General features: G+C 49.0%; 1 protein-coding gene across 1 annotated transcript; it reads right to left on the bottom strand.

Annotated features, from left to right (window-relative positions):
• Nucleotides 1–347: 347 nt before the first annotated feature.
• Nucleotides 348–13200, bottom strand: LOC138351148 (uncharacterized). The gene is made up of 3 exons (XM_069302784.1): nucleotides 12987–13200; nucleotides 5221–5468; nucleotides 348–587 (listed from the first exon to the last, which is right to left on the bottom strand). The coding sequence occupies exons 1-3, from the start codon at nucleotides 13198–13200 to the stop codon at nucleotides 348–350; spliced, it is 702 nt and encodes a 233-aa protein (XP_069158885.1).
• Between the last annotated feature and the right edge of the window lie 4330 nt (nucleotides 13201–17530).

The raw sequence follows: 17530 nt of genomic DNA, 5'->3' as shown, positions 1-17530 counted from the left end.
TGCACCCAGTAACACCAGTGCACACAGTAACACCTGCACTCAGTAACACCAGTACTCACAGTAACACCTGTACACACAATAACACCAGTGCACACAGCAACATCAGTGCACACAGTATTACCAGTGCACCCAGTAACACCAGTGCACACAGTAACACCAGTGCACACAGTAACACCAGTGCACACAGGAACATCAGAGCACACTAACACCGGTGCACACAGAAACGCCAGTGCACACAGGAACTCAGAGCACACTAACACCGTTGCACACAGTAACACCAGTGCACACGGGAACATCAGAGCACACTAACACCGGTGCACACAGTAACACCAGTGCACACAGGAACATCAGAGCACACTAATACCGGTGCACACAGTAACACCAGTGCACCCAGTAACACCAGTGCACACTGGAACATCAGAGCACACTAACACCGGTGCACACAGTAAAACCAGTGCACCCAGTAACACCGGTGCACACACTAACACCAGTGCACCCAGTAACACCGGTGCACCCAGTAACACCAGTGCACCCAGTAACACCGGTGCACCCAGTAACACCAGTGCACACAGGAACATCAGAGCACACTAACACCGGTGCACACAGTAACACCAGTGCACACAGGAACATCAGAGTACACTAACACCGGTGCACACAGTAACACCAGTGTACACAGTAACACCAGTACACACAGTAACACCAGTGCACACAGTAACACCAGTGCACACAGTAACACCAGTGCACACAGTAACACCAGTGCACCCAGTAACACCAGTGCACACAGTAACACCAGTGCACCCAGTAACACCGGTGCACACAGTAACACCAGTGCACACAGTAACACTAGTGAACACAGGAACATCAGAGCACACTAACACCGGTGCACACAGTAACACCCGTGCACACAGTAACACCAGTACACACATGAACATTAGAGCACACTAACACCAGTGCACACAGTAACACCAGTGCACACAGTAACATCAGTGCACCCAGTAACACCCGTGCTCACAGTAATACCAGTGCACACAGTAACACCAGTGCACACAGTAACATCAGTTCAAACAGTAACATCAGTGAACACAGTAACACCTGTGCACCCAGTAACACCAGTAAACACAGTAACACCAGTGCACACTGTAACACCAGTGCACACAGTAACATATGTTCACACAGTAACATCAGTGAACACAGTAACACCAGTGCACCCATTAACACCAGTACACATAGTAACATCAGTGCACACAGTAACACCAGTGCACCCAGTAACACCAGTGCTCACAGTAATACCAGTTCACACAGTAACACTAGTGCACACAGTAACATCAGTGTACACAGTAACACCAGTGTACAGAGTACACCGGTGCTCACTGTAACACCAGTGCACACAGTAACATCAGTGCACACAGTAACATCAGTGCACACAGTAACACCAGTGCACACAGTAACACCAGTGCACCCAGTAACACCAGTGCACGCAGTAACACCAGTGCACCCAGTAACACCAGTGCACCCAGTAACACCAATGCACACAGTAACACCAGTGCACCCAATAACATTTGTGCACACAGTAACACCAGTGCACCCAGTAACACCAGTGCACCCAATAACATTAGTGCACACAGTAACACCAGTGCACACATGAACATCAGAGCACACTAACACCGGTGCACACAGTAACACCAGTGCACACAGTAACACCAGTACACACATGAACATCAGAGCACACTAACCCAGTGCACACAGTAACACCAGTACACCCAGTAACACCAGTGCACCCAGTAACACCAGTGCACACAGTAACACCAGTGCTCCCAATAACACCATACACACAGTAACACCAGTGCACACAGTAACACCAGTGCACCCAGTAACACCAGTGCACCCAGTAACACCAGCGCACACAGTAACACCAGTGCACACAGTAACGCCAGTGCACCCAGTAACACCAGTGCACACAGTACCCCCCCCAGTGCACCCAGTAACACCAGTGCACACAGTAACACCAGTGCACCCAGTAACACCAGTGCACCCTGTAACACCAGTGCACACAGTAACACCAGTGCACCCAGTAACACCAGTGCACCCAGTAACACCAGTGCTCACAGTAACACCAGTGCACACAGTGCACACAGTAACACCAGTGCACCCAGTAACACCAGTGCACCCAGTAACACCAGTGCACCCAGTAACACCAGTGCACACAGTGCACACAGTAACACCAGTGCACCCAGTAACACCAGTGCACTCACTAACACCAGTGCACCCAGTAACACCAGTGCACACAGTACCCCCCCAGTGCACCCAGTAACACCAGTGCACACAGTAACACCAGTGCACACAGTACCCCCAGTGCACCAAGTAACACCAGTACTCACAGTAACACCAGTATTCACAGTAACACCAGTGCACCCAGTAACACCAGTACTCACAGTAACCCCAGTGCACACAGTACACAAGTGCACCCAGTAACACCAGTACACACAGTAACACCAGTGCTCACAGTAACATCAGTGCACTCAGTAACACCAGTGCACACAGCAAAACCAGTGTACACAGTAACACCAGTGCTCACAGTAACACCATTGCACACAGTAACACCAGTGCACACAGTAACATCAGTGAACACAGTAACCCAGTGCACCCAGTAACACCAGAGCACACAGTAACACCAGTGCACGCAGTAACACCAGTGCTCACAGTAACACCAGTGCACACAGTACCACCAGGTACACAGTAACACCAGTACACACAGTAACACCAGTGCACACAATAACACCAGTACACACAGTAACACCAGTACACACAGTAACACCAGTGCACACTGTAACACCAGTGCACACAGTAACATCAGTTCACACAGTAACATCAGTGAACACAGTAACACCGTGCACCCAGTAACACCAGTACACACAGTAACACCAGTGCACACTGTAACACCAGTGCACACAGTAACATCAGTTCACACAGTAACATCAGTGAACACAGTAACACCAGTGCACCCAGTAACACCAGTACACACAGTACATCAGTGCACACAGTAACACCAGTGCACCCAGTAACACCAGTGCTCACAGTAATACCAGTGCCACAGTAACACCAGTGCACACAGTAACATCAGTGTACACAGTAACACCAGTGTACAGAGTAACACCGGTGCTCACAGTAACACCAGTGCACACAGTAACACCAGGACTCACAGTAACACCAGTGCACCTGTAACACCAGTACTCACAGTAACACCAGTGCACACAGTAACACCAGTGCAACCCAGTAACACCACTACTCACAGTAATACCAGTACACACAGTAACACAGGGCACACAGTACCCCCAGTGCACACAGTAACACAATGCACCCAGTAAACACCAGTACTCACAGTAACACCAGTACTCAGAGTAACACCAGTGCACACAGTAACACCAGTACACACAGTAACACCAGTGCACCCAGTAACACCAGTGCACACAGTAACACCAGTGCTCACAGAAACATCAGTGAACACAGTAACACCAGTGCTCACAGTAACATCAGTGCACTCAGTAACACCAGTGCACACAGCAAAACCAGTGTACACAGTAACACCAGTGCTCACAGTAACACCATTGCACACCAGTAACACCAGTGCACACAGTAACATCAGTAAACACAGTAACACCAGTGCACCAGTAACACCAGTGCACACAGTAACACCAGTGCACGCAGTAACACCAGTGCTCACAGTAACACCAGTGCACACAGTACCACCAGTGTACACAGTAACACCAGTACACACAGTAACACCAGTGCACACAATAACACCAGTGCACACAGTAACACCAGTACACACGTAACACCAGTGCACCCAGTAACACCAGTGCACACAGTAACACCAGTGTACACAGTAACACCAGTACAAACAGTAACACCAGTACACACAGTAACACCAGTGTACACAGTAACACCAGTGCACACAGTAGCTTCAGTGCACACAGTAACAGCAGTGCACTCAGTAACACCAGTGGTGCACAAAATAACACCAGTGTACACAGTAACACCAGTGCACCAGTAACCCAGTGCACCCAGTAACACCAGTACACACAGTAACACCAGTGCACACAGGAACATCAGAGCACACTAACACCGGTGCATACAGTAACACCAGTGCAAACAGTAATATCAGTGAACACAGTAACACCAGTGCTTGCAGTAACACCAGTGCACACAGTAACACCAGTGCTCACAGTAATACCAGCACACAGTAATACCCGTGCACACAGTAACATCAGTTCACACAGTATTATCAGTGAACACAGTAACACCAGTGCACCCAGTAACACCAGTACACCAGTAACACCAGTGCACACTGTAACACCAGTGCACACAGTAACATCAGTTCACACAGTAACTCAGTGAACACAGTAACACCAGTGCACTCAGTAACACCAGTACACACAATAACATCAGTGCACCAGTAACACCAGTGCACCCAGTAACACCAGTGCCACAATACCCCCCAGTGCACCAGTAACACCAGTGCACACAGTTACACCAGTGCACCCAGTAACACCAGTGCACACAGTAACACCAGTGCACCCAGTAACACACACTTGCACCTTGTAACACCGTGCACACAGTACCCAGTGCACCCAGTAACACCAGTGCACCCAGTAACACCAGTGCTCACAGTAACACCTCTGCACTCAGTAACACCAGTGCACCCAGTAACACCAGTGCACACAGTAACATCAGTGCACCAAGTAACACCAGTACTCACAGTAACACCAGTACTCACAGTAAGACCAGTGCACCCAGTAACACCAGTACTCACAGTAACCCCAGTGCACACAGTAACACAAGTGCACCCAGTAACACCAGTACTCACAGTAACACCAGTACTCAGAGTAACACCAGTGCACACAGTAACACCAGTACTCACAGTAACACCAGTGCACCCTGTAACACAGTACTCACAGTACACCAGTGCACACAGTAACACCAGTGCACCCAGTAACACCACTACTCACAGTAATACCAGTATACACAGTAACACCAGTGCACACAGTACACACAGTAACCCAGTGCACACAGTACCCCCAGTGCACCCAATAACACCAGTACACCCAGTAACACCAGTGCACACAGTAACACCAGTGCACTCAGTAACACCAGTACTCACATTAACACCTGTACACACAGTAACACCAGTGCACACAGTAACATCAGTGCACATAGTAATACCAGTGCACCTAGTAACACCAGTGCACAAAGTAACACCAGTGCACACAGTAACACCAGTGCACCCACTAACACCAGTGCACGCAGTAACACCAGTGCCACAGGAACATCAGTGCACACAGTAACACCAGTGATCACAGTAACACCTGTACACACAGTCACACCAGTGTTCCCAGTAACACCAGAGCACACAGTAACACCAGTGCACACAGGAACATCAGAGCACACTAACACCGATGCACACAGTGACACTAGTGCACACAGTAACATCAGTGAACACAGTAACCAGTGTACAAAGTAACACCAGTGCTCACAGTAACACCGGTGAACACAGTGACACCTGTGCACACAGTAACACCAGTGAACACAGTAACACCAGTGCACCCATAACACCTGTGCTCACAGTAACACCAGTGAACACAGTAACACCAGTGAACACAATAACACCAGTGCACACAGTAACACCAGTGTACACAGTAACACCAGTGCACACAGTAACATAAGTGCACACAGTAACACCAGTGTTCACAGTATAATAAGTGCACACAGTAACATCAGTGCTCACAGTAACATCAGTGAGCACAGTAACACCAGTGCTCACAGTAACATCAGTGCACTCAGTAACACCAGTGCACACAGCAAAACCAGTGTACACAGTAAGCAGTGTTCACAGTATAATCAGTGCACACAGTAACATCAGTGCTCACAGTAACATCAGTGAACACAGTAACCCAGTGCTCACAGTAACATCAGTGCACTCAGTAACACCAGTGCACACAGCAAAACCAGTGTACACAGTAACACCAGTGCTCACAGTAACACCATTGCACACAGTAACACCAGTGCACACAGTAACATCAGTGAACACAGTAACACCAGTGCACCCAGTAACACCAGAGCACACAGTAACACCAGTGCACGCAGTAACACCAGTGCTCACAGTAACACCAGTGCACACAGTACCACCAGTGTACACAGTAACACCAGTACACACAGTAACACCAGTGCACACAATAACACCATGCACACAGTAACACCTACACACAGTAACACCAGTGCACCCAGTAACACCAGTGCACACAGTAACAACAGTGTACACAGTAACACCAGTACATACAGTAACACCAGTACACACAGTAACACCAGTGTACACAGTAACACCAGTGCACACAGTAGCACCAGTGCACACAGTAACAGCAGTGCACTCAGTAACACCAGTGGTGCACAAAATAACACCAGTATACACAGTACACCAGTGCACACAGTAACACCAGTGCACCCAGTAACACCAGTACACACAGTAACACCAGTGACACAGGAACATCAGTGCACACTAACACCGTGCATACAGTAACACCAGTGCACAGAGTAATATCAGTGAACACAGTAACACCAGTGCTCACAGTAACACCAGTGCACCCAGTAACACCAGTGCTCACAGTAATACCAGTGCACATAGTAACACCAGTGCACACAGTAACATCAGTTCACACAGTAACATCAGTGAACACAGTAACACCAGTGCACCCAGTACACCAGTACACACAGTAACACCAGTGCACACTGTAACCCAGTGCACACAGTAACATCAGTTCACACAGTAACATCAGTGAACACAGTAACACCAGTGCATCCAGTAACACCAGTACACACAGTAACATCAGTGCACACAGTAACACCAGTGCACCCAGTAACACCAGTGCTCACAGTAATACCAGTGCACACAGTAACACCAGTGCACACAGTAACATCAGTGTACACAGTAACACCAGTGTACAGAGTAACACCGGTGCTCACAGTAACACCAGTGCACACAGTAACACCAGGACTCACAGTAACACCAGTGCACCCTGTAACACCAGTACTCACAGTAACACCAGTGCACACAGTAACACCAGTGCACCCAGTAACACCACTACTCACAGTAATACCAGTACACACAGTAACACCAGGGCACACAGTACCCCCAGTACACACAGTAACACAAGTGCACCCAGTAACACCAGTACTCAGAGTAACACCAGTACTCAGAGTAACACCAGTACACACAGTAACACCAGTACTCACAGTAACACCAGTGCACCCTGTAACACCAGTACTCACAGTAACACCAGTGCACACAGTAACACCAGTGCACCCAGTAACACCACTACTCACAGTAATACCAGTACACACAGTAACACCAGTGCACACAGTACCCCAGTGCACCCAGTAACACCAGTACACCCAGTAACACCAGTGCACACAGTAACACCAGTGCACTCAGTAACACCAGTACTCACAGTAACACCTGTACACACAGTAACACCAGTGCACACAGTAACATCAGTGCACATAGTAATACCAGTGCACCTAGTAACACCAGTGCACAAAGTAACACCAGTGCACACAGTAACACAGTGCACCCACTACACCAGTGCTCGCAGTAACACCAGTGCACACAGGAACATCAGTGCACACAGTAACACCAGTGATCACAGTAACACCTGTACACACAGTCACACCAGTGCACCCAGTAACACATGCACACAGTAACACCAGTGCACACAGGAACATCAGAGCACACTAACACCGATGCACACAGTGACACTAGTGCACACAGTAACATCAGTGAACACAGTAACACCAGTGTACAAAGTAACACCAGTGCTCACAGTAACACCGGTGAACACAGTGACACCTGTGCACACAGTAACACCAGTGAACACAGTAACACCAGTGCACCCAGTAACACCTGTGCTCACCGTAACACTGAACACAGTAACACCAGTGAACACAATAACACCAGTGCACACAGTAACACCAGTGTACACAGTAACACCAGTGCACACAGTAACATAAGTGCACACAGTAACACCAGTGTTCACAGTATAATCAGTGCACACAGTAACATCAGTGCTCACAGTAACATCAGTGAGCACAGTAACACCAGTGCTCACAGTAACATCAGTGCACTCAGTAACACCAGTGCACACAGCAAAACCAGTGTACACAGTAACACCAGTGTTCACAGTATAATCAGTGCACACAGTAACATCAGTGCTCACAGTAACATCAGTGAACACAGTAACACCAGTGCTCACAGTAACATCAGTGCACTCAGTAACACCATTGCACACAGCAAAACCAGTGTACACAGTAACACCAGTGCTCACAGTAACACCATTGCACACAGTAACACCAGTGCACACAGTAACATCAGTGAACACAGTAACACCAGTTCACCCAGTAACACCAAAGCACACAGTAACACCAGTGCACGCAGTAACACCAGTGCTCACAGTAACACCAGTGCACACAGTACCACCAGTGTACACAGTAACACCAGTACACACAGTAACACCAGTGCACACAATAACACCAGTGCACACAGTAACACCAGTACACACAGTAACACCAGTGCACCCAGTAACACCAGTGCACACAGTAACAACAGTGTACACAGTAACACCAGTACATACAGTAACACCAGTACACACAGTAACACCATGTACACAGTAACACCAGTGCACACAGTAGCACCAGTGCACACAGTAACAGCAGTGCACTCAGTAACCCAGTGGTGCACAAAATAACACCAGTGTACACAGTAACACCAGTGCACACAGTAACACCAGTGCACCCAGTAACACCAGTACACACAGTAATACCAGTGCACACAGTACACCAGTGCACACAGTAACATCAGTTCACACAGTAACATCAGTGAACACAGTAACACCAGTGCACCCAGTAACACAGTACACACAGTAACACCAGTGCACACTGTAACACCAGTGCACACAGTAACATCAGTTCACACAGTACATCAGTGAACACAGTAACACCAGTGCACCCAGTAACACCAGTGCACCCAATAACATTAGTGCACACAGTAACACCAGTGCACACAGTAACACCAGTACACACATGAACATCAGAGCACACTAACACCGGTGCACACAGTAACACCAGTGCACACAGTAACACCAGTACACACATGAACATCAGAGCACACTAACACCAGTGCACACAGTAACAGTACACCCAGTAACACCAGTGCACCCAGTAACACCAGTGCATTCAGTAACACCAGTGCTCCCAATAACACCAGTACACACAGTAACACCAGTGCACACAGTAACACCAGTGCACCCAGTAACACCAGTGCACCCAGTAACGCCAGCGCACACAGTAACACCAGTGCACACAGTAACGCCAGTGCACCCAGTAACACCAGTGCACACAGTACCCCCCCAGTGCACCCAGTAACACCGGTGCACACAGTAACACCAGTGCACCCAGTAACACCAGTGCACCCTGTAACACCAGTGCACACAGTAACACCAGTGCTCACAGTAACACAATTGCACACAGTAACACCAGTGCACACAGTAACATCAGTGAACACAGTAACACCAGTGCACCCAGTAACACCAGAGCACACAGTAACACCAGTGCACGCAGTAACACCAGTGTAACAGTAACACCAGTGCACACAGTACCACCAGTGTACACAGTAACACCAGTACACACAGTAACACCAGTGCACACAATAACACCAGTGCACACAATAACACCAGTGCACACAGTAACACCAGTACACACAGTAACACCAGTGCACCCAGTAACACCAGTGCACACAGTAACAACAGTGTACACAGTAACACCAGTACATACAGTAAACACCAGTACACACAGTAACACCAGTGTACACAGTAACACCAGTGCACACAGTAGCACCAGTGCACACAGTAACAGCAGTGCACTCAGTAACACCAGTGGTGCACAAAATAACACCAGTGTACACAGTAACACCAGTGCACACAGTAACACCAGTGCACCCAGTAACACCAGTACACACAGTAACACCAGTGCACACAGGAACATCAGTGAACACTAACACCGATGCATACAGTAACACCAGTGCACAGAGTAATATCAGTGAACACAGTAACACCAGTGCTCACAGTAACACCAGTGCACCCAGTAACACCAGTGCTCACAGTAATACCAGTGCACACAGTAACACCAGTGCACACAGTAACATCAGTTCACACAGTAACATCAGTGAACACAGTAACACCAGTGCACCCAGTAACACCAGTACACACAGTAACACCAGTGCACACTGTAACACCAGTTGCACACAGTAACATCAGTTCACACAGTAACATCAGTGAACACAGTAACACCAGTGCACCCAGTAACACCAGTACACACAGTAACATCAGTGCACACAGTAACACCAGTGCACCCAGTAACACCAGTGCTCACAGTAATACCAGTGCACACAGTAACATCAGTGTACACAGTAACACCAGTGTACAGAGTAACACCGGTGCTCACAGTAACACCAGTGCACCCTGTAACACCAGTACTCACAGTAACACCAGTGCACACAGTAACACCAGTGCACCCAGTAACTCCACTACTCACAGTACTACCAGTACACCACAGTAACACCAGTGCACACAGTACCCCCAGTGCACCCAGTAACACCAGTGCACCCAGTAACACCAGTGCACACAGTAACACCAGTGCACTCAGTAACACCAGTACTCACAGTAACACCTGTACACACAGTAACACCAGTGCACACTGTAACACCAGTGCACACAGTAACATCAGTTCACACAGTAACATCAGTGAACACAGTAACACCAGTGCACCCAGTAACACCAGTACACACAGTAACATCAGTGCACACAGTAACATCAGTGCACTCAGTAACACCAGTGCACACAGCAAAACCAGTGTACACAGTAAACACCAGTGCTCACAGTAACACCCTTGCACACAGTAACACCAGTGCACACAGTAACATCAGTGAACACAGTAACACCAGTGCACCCAGTAACACCAGAGCACACAGTAACACCAGTGCACGCAGTAACACCAGTGCTCACAGTAACACCAGTGCACACAGTACCACCAGTGTACACAGTAACACCAGTACACACAGTAACACCAGTGCACACAATAACACCAGTGCACACAGTAACACCAGTACACACAGTAACACCAGTGCACCCAGTAACACCAGTGCACACAGTAACAACAGTGTACACAGTAACACCAGTACATACAGTAACACCAGTACACACAGTAACACCAGTGTACACAGTAACACCAGTGCACACAGTAGCACCAGTGCACACAGTAACAGCAGTGCACTCAGTAACACCAGTGGTGCACAAAATAACACCAGTGTACACAGTAACACCAGTGCACACAGTAACACCAGTGCACCCAGTAACACCAGTACACACAGTAATACCAGTGCACACAGTAACACCAGTGCACACAGTAACATCAGTTCACACAGTAACATCAGTGAACACAGTAACACCAGTGCACCCAGTAACACCAGTACACACAGTAACATCAGTGCACACTGTAACACCAGTGCACACAGTAACATCAGTTCACACAGTAACATCAGTGAACACAGTAACACCAGTGCACCCAGTAACACCAGTGCACCCAATAACATTAGTGCACACAGTAACACCAGTGCACACAGTAACACCAGTACACACATGAACATCAGAGCACACTAACACCGGTGCACACAGTAACACCAGTGCACACAGTAACACCAGTACACACATGAACATCAGAGCACACTAACACCAGTGCACACAGTAACACCAGTACACCCAGTAACACCAGTGCACCCAGTAACACCAGTGCATTCAGTAACACCAGTGCTCCCAATAACACCAGTACACACAGTAACACCAGTGCACACAGTAACACTAGTGCACCCAGTAACACCAGCGCACCCTGTAACACCAGTGCACACAGTAACACCAGTGCACCCAGTAACACCAGTGCACCCAGTAACACCAGTGCTCGCAGTAACACCAGTGCACACAGTGCACACAGTAACACCAGTGCACCCAGTAACACCAGTGCACACAGTAACACCAGTGCACCAAGTAACACCAGTGCAGACAGTAACACCAGTGCACCCAGTAACACCAGTGCACTCACTAACACCAGTGCACCCAGTAACACCAGTGCGCACAGTACCCCCCCAGTGCACCCAGTAACACCAGTGCACACAGTAACACCAGTGCACACAGTACCCCCAGTGCACCAAGTAACACCAGTATTCACAGTAACACCAGTGCACCCAGTAACACCAGTACTCACAGTAACCCCAGTGCACACAGTAACACAAGTGCACCCAGTAACACCAGTACTAACAGTAAAACCAGTACTCACAGTAACACCAGTGCACACAGTAACACCAGTACTCACAGTAACAGCAGTGCACCCTGTACCACTAGTACTCACAGTAACACCAGTGCAAACAGTAACACCAGTGCACCCAGTAACACCACTACTCACAGTAATACCAGTACACACAGTAACACCAGTGCACACAGTACCCCAGTGCACCCAGTAACACCAGTGCACCCAGTAACACCAGTGCACACAGTAACACCAGTGCACTCAGTAACACCAGTACTCACAGTAACACCTGTACACACAATAACACCAGTGCACACAGTAACATCAGTGCACACAGTATTACCAGTGCACCCAGTAACACCAGTGCACACAGTAACACCAGTGCACACAGTAACACCAGTGCACACAGGAACATCAGAGCACACTAACACCGGTGCACACAGAAACGCCAGTGCACACAGGAACATCAGAGCACACTAACACCGTTGCACACAGTAACACCAGTGCACACGGGAACATCAGAGCACACTAACACTGGTGCACACAGTAACACCAGTGCACACAGGAACATCAGAGCACACTAATACCGGTGCACACAGTAACACCAGTGCACCCAGTAACACCAGTGCACACTGGAACATCAGAGCACACTAACACCGGTGCACACAGTAAAACCAGTGCACCCAGTAACACCGGTGCACACACTAACACCAGTGCACCCAGTAACACCGGTGCACCCAGTAACACCAGTGCACCCAGTAACACCGGTGCACCCAGTAACACCAGTGCACACAGGAACATCAGAGCACACTAACACCGGTGCACACAGTAACACCAGTGCACACAGGAACATCAGAGTACACTAACACCGGTGCACACAGTAACACCAGTGTACACAGTAACACCAGTACACACAGTAACACCAGTGCACAGTAACACCAGTGCACACAGTAACACCAGTGCACACAGTAACACCAGTGCACCCAGTAACACCAGTGCACACAGTAACACCAGTGCACCCAGTAACACCGGTGCACACAGTAACACCAGTGCACACAGTAACACTAGTGAACACAGGAACATCAGAGCACACTAACACCGGTGCACACAGTAACACCAGTACACACATGAACATTAGAGCACACTAACACCAGTGCACACAGTAACACCAGTGCACACAGTAACATCAGTGCACCCAGTAACACCCGTGCTCACAGTAATACCAGTGCACACAGTAACACCAGTGCACACAGTAACATCAGTTCACACAGTAACATCAGTTCACACAGTAACACCTGTGCACCAGTAACACCAGTAAACACAGTAACACCAGTGCACACTGTAACACCAGTGCACACAGTAACATCAGTTCACACAGTAACATCAGTGAACACAGTAACACCAGTGCACCCATTAACACCAGTACACATAGTAACATCAGTGCACACAGTAACACCAGTGCACCCAGTAACACCAGTGCTCACAGTAATACCAGTTCACACAGTAACACCAGTGCACACAGTAACATCAGTGTACACAGTAACACCAGTGTACAGAGTAACACCGGTGCTCACTGTAACACCAGTGCACACAGTAACATCAGTGCACACAGTAACATCAGTGCACACAGTAACACCAGTGCACACAGTAACACCAGTGCACCCAGTAACACCAGTGCACGCAGTAACACCAGTGCACCCAGTAACACCAGTGCACCCAGTAACACCAATGCACACAGTAACACCAGTGCACCCAATAACATTTGTGCACACAGTAACACTAGTGCACCCAGTAACACCAGTGCACCCAATAACATTAGTGCACACAGTAACACCAGTGCACACATGAACATCAGAGCACACTAACACCGGTGCACACAGTAACACCAGTGCACACAGTAACACCAGTACACACATGAACATCAGAGCACACTAACACCAGTGCACACAGTAACACCAGTACACCCAGTAACACCAGTGCACCCAGTAACACCAGTGCACACAGTAACACCAGTGCTCCCAATAACACCAGTACACACAGTAACACCAGTGCACACAGTAACACCAGTGCACCCAGTAACACCAGTGCACCCAGTAACACCAGCGCACACAGTAACACCAGTGCACACAGTAACGCCAGTGCACCCAGTAACACCAGTGCACACAGTACCCCCCCAGTGCACCCAGTAACACCAGTGCACACAGTAACACCAGTGCACCCAGTAACACCAGTGCACCCTGTAACACCAGTGCACACAGTAACACCAGTGCACCCAGTAACACCAGTGCACCCAGTAACACCAGTGCTCACAGTAACACCAGTGCACACAGTGCACACAGTAACACCAGTGCACCCAGTAACACCAGTGCACCCAGTAACACCAGTGCATCCAGTAACACCAGTGCACACAGTGCACACAGTAACACCAGTGCACCCAGTAACACCAGTGCACTCACTAACACCAGTGCACCCAGTAACACCAGTGCACACAGTACCCCCCCAGTGCACCCAGTAACACCAGTGCACACAGTAACACCAGTGCACACAGTACCCCCAGTGCACCAAGTAACACCAGTACTCACAGTAACACCAGTATTCACAGTAACACCAGTGCACACAGTAACATCAGTTCACACAGTAACATCAGTGAACACAGTAACACCTGTGCACCCAGTAACACCAGTAAACACAGTAACACCAGTGCACACTGTAACACCAGTGCACACAGTAACATCAGTTCACACAGTAACATCAGTGAACACAGTAACACCAGTGCACCCATTAACACCAGTACACATAGTAACATCAGTGCACACAGTAACACCAGTGCACCCAGTAACACCAGTGCTCACAGTAATACCAGTTCACACAGTAACACCAGTGCACACAGTAACATCAGTGTACACAGTAACACCAGTGTACAGAGTAACACCGGTGCTCACTGTAACACCAGTGCACACAGTAACATCAGTGCACACAGTAACATCAGTGCACACAGTAACACCAGTGCACACAGTAACACCAGTGCACCCAGTAACACCAGTGCACGCAGTAACACCAGTGCACCCAGTAACACCAGTGCACCCAGTAACACCAATGCACACAGTAACACCAGTGCACCCAATAACATTTGTGCACACAGTAACACTAGTGCACCCAGTAACACCAGTGCACCCAATAACATTAGTGCACACAGTAACACCAGTGCACACATGAACATCAGAGCACACTAACACCGGTGCACACAGTAACACCAGTGCACACAGTAACACCAGTACACACATGAACATCAGAGCACACTAACACCAGTGCACACAGTAACACCAGTACACCCAGTAACACCAGTGCACCCAGTAACACCAGTGCACACAGTAACACCAGTGCTCCCAATAACACCAGTACACACAGTAACACCAGTGCACACAGTAACACCAGTGCACCCAGTAACACCAGTGCACCCAGTAACACCAGCGCACACAGTAACACCAGTGCACACAGTAACGCCAGTGCACCCAGTAACACCAGTGCACACAGTACCCCCCCAGTGCACCCAGTAACACCAGTGCACACAGTAACACCAGTGCACCCAGTAACACCAGTGCACCATGTAACACCAGTGCACACAGTAACACCAGTGCACCCAGTAACACCAGTGCACCCAGTAACACCAGTGCTCACAGTAACACCAGTGCACACAGTGCACACAGTAACACCAGTGCACCCAGTAACACCAGTGCACCCAGTAACACCAGTGCATCCAGTAACACCAGTGCACACAGTGCACACAGTAACACCAGTGCACCCAGTAACACCAGTGCACTCACTAACACCAGTGCACCCAGTAACACCAGTGCACACAGTACCCCCCCAGTGCACCCAGTAACACCAGTGCACACAGTAACACCAGTGCACACAGTACCCCCAGTGCACCAAGTAACACCAGTACTCACAGTAACACCAGTATTCACAGTAACACCAGTGCACCCAGTAACACCAGTACTCACAGTAACCCCAGTGCACACAGTAACACAAGTGCACCCAGTAACACCAGTACTTACAGTAAAACCAGTACTCACCGTAACACCAGTGCACACAGTAACACCAGTACTCACAGTAACAGCAGTGCACCCTGTAACACCAGTACTCACAGTAACACCAGTGCAAACAGTAACACCAGTGCACCCAGTAACACCACTACTCACAGTAATACCAGTACACACAGTAACACCAGTGCACACAGTACCCCCAGTGCACTCAGTAACACCAGTGCACCCAGTAACACCAGTGCACACAGTAACACCAGTGCACTCAGTAACACCAGTGCACTCAGTAACACCAGTACTCACAGTAACACCTGTACACACAGTAACACCAGTGCACACAGTAACATCAGTGCACACAGTAATACCAGTGCACCCAGTAACACCAGTGCACACAGTAACACCAGTGCACACAGTAACACCAGTGCACACAGGAACATCAGAGCACACTAACACCGGTGCACACAGTAACGCCAGTGCACACAGGAACATCAGAGCTCACTAACACCGTTGCACACAGTAACACCAGTGCTTTCGGGAACATCAGAGCACACTAACACCGGTGCACACAGTAACACCAGTGCACACAGGAACATCAGAGCACACTAATACCGGTGCACACAGTAACACCAGTGCACCCAGTAACACCAGTGCACACTGGAACATCAGAGCACACTAACAACAGTGCACACAGTAAAACCAGTGCACCCAGTAACACCGGTGCACACACTAACACCAGTGCACCCAGTAACACCAGTGCACCCAGTAACACCAGTGCACCCAGTAACACCGGTGCACCCAGTAACACCAGTGCACACAGGAACATCAGAGCACACTAACACCGGTGCACACAGTAACACCAGTGCACACAGGAACATCAGAGTACACTAACACCGGTGCACACAGTAACACCAGTGTACACAGTAACACCAGTACACACAGTAACACCAGTGCACACAGTAACGCCAGTGCACACAGTAACACCAGTGCACACAGTAACACCAGTGCACCCAGTAACACCAGTGCACACAGTAACACCAGTGCACCCAGTAACACCGGTGCACACAGTAACACCAGTGCACACAGTAACA

The sequence above is a fragment of the Procambarus clarkii genome, chromosome 48, assembly GCF_040958095.1.
Source record: "Procambarus clarkii isolate CNS0578487 chromosome 48, FALCON_Pclarkii_2.0, whole genome shotgun sequence".
NCBI classification, from domain to species: domain Eukaryota; kingdom Metazoa; phylum Arthropoda; class Malacostraca; order Decapoda; family Cambaridae; genus Procambarus; species Procambarus clarkii.
The sequence above is the reverse complement of the archived record's forward strand: the minus strand, read 5'-3'. Positions and strand labels throughout refer to the sequence as shown.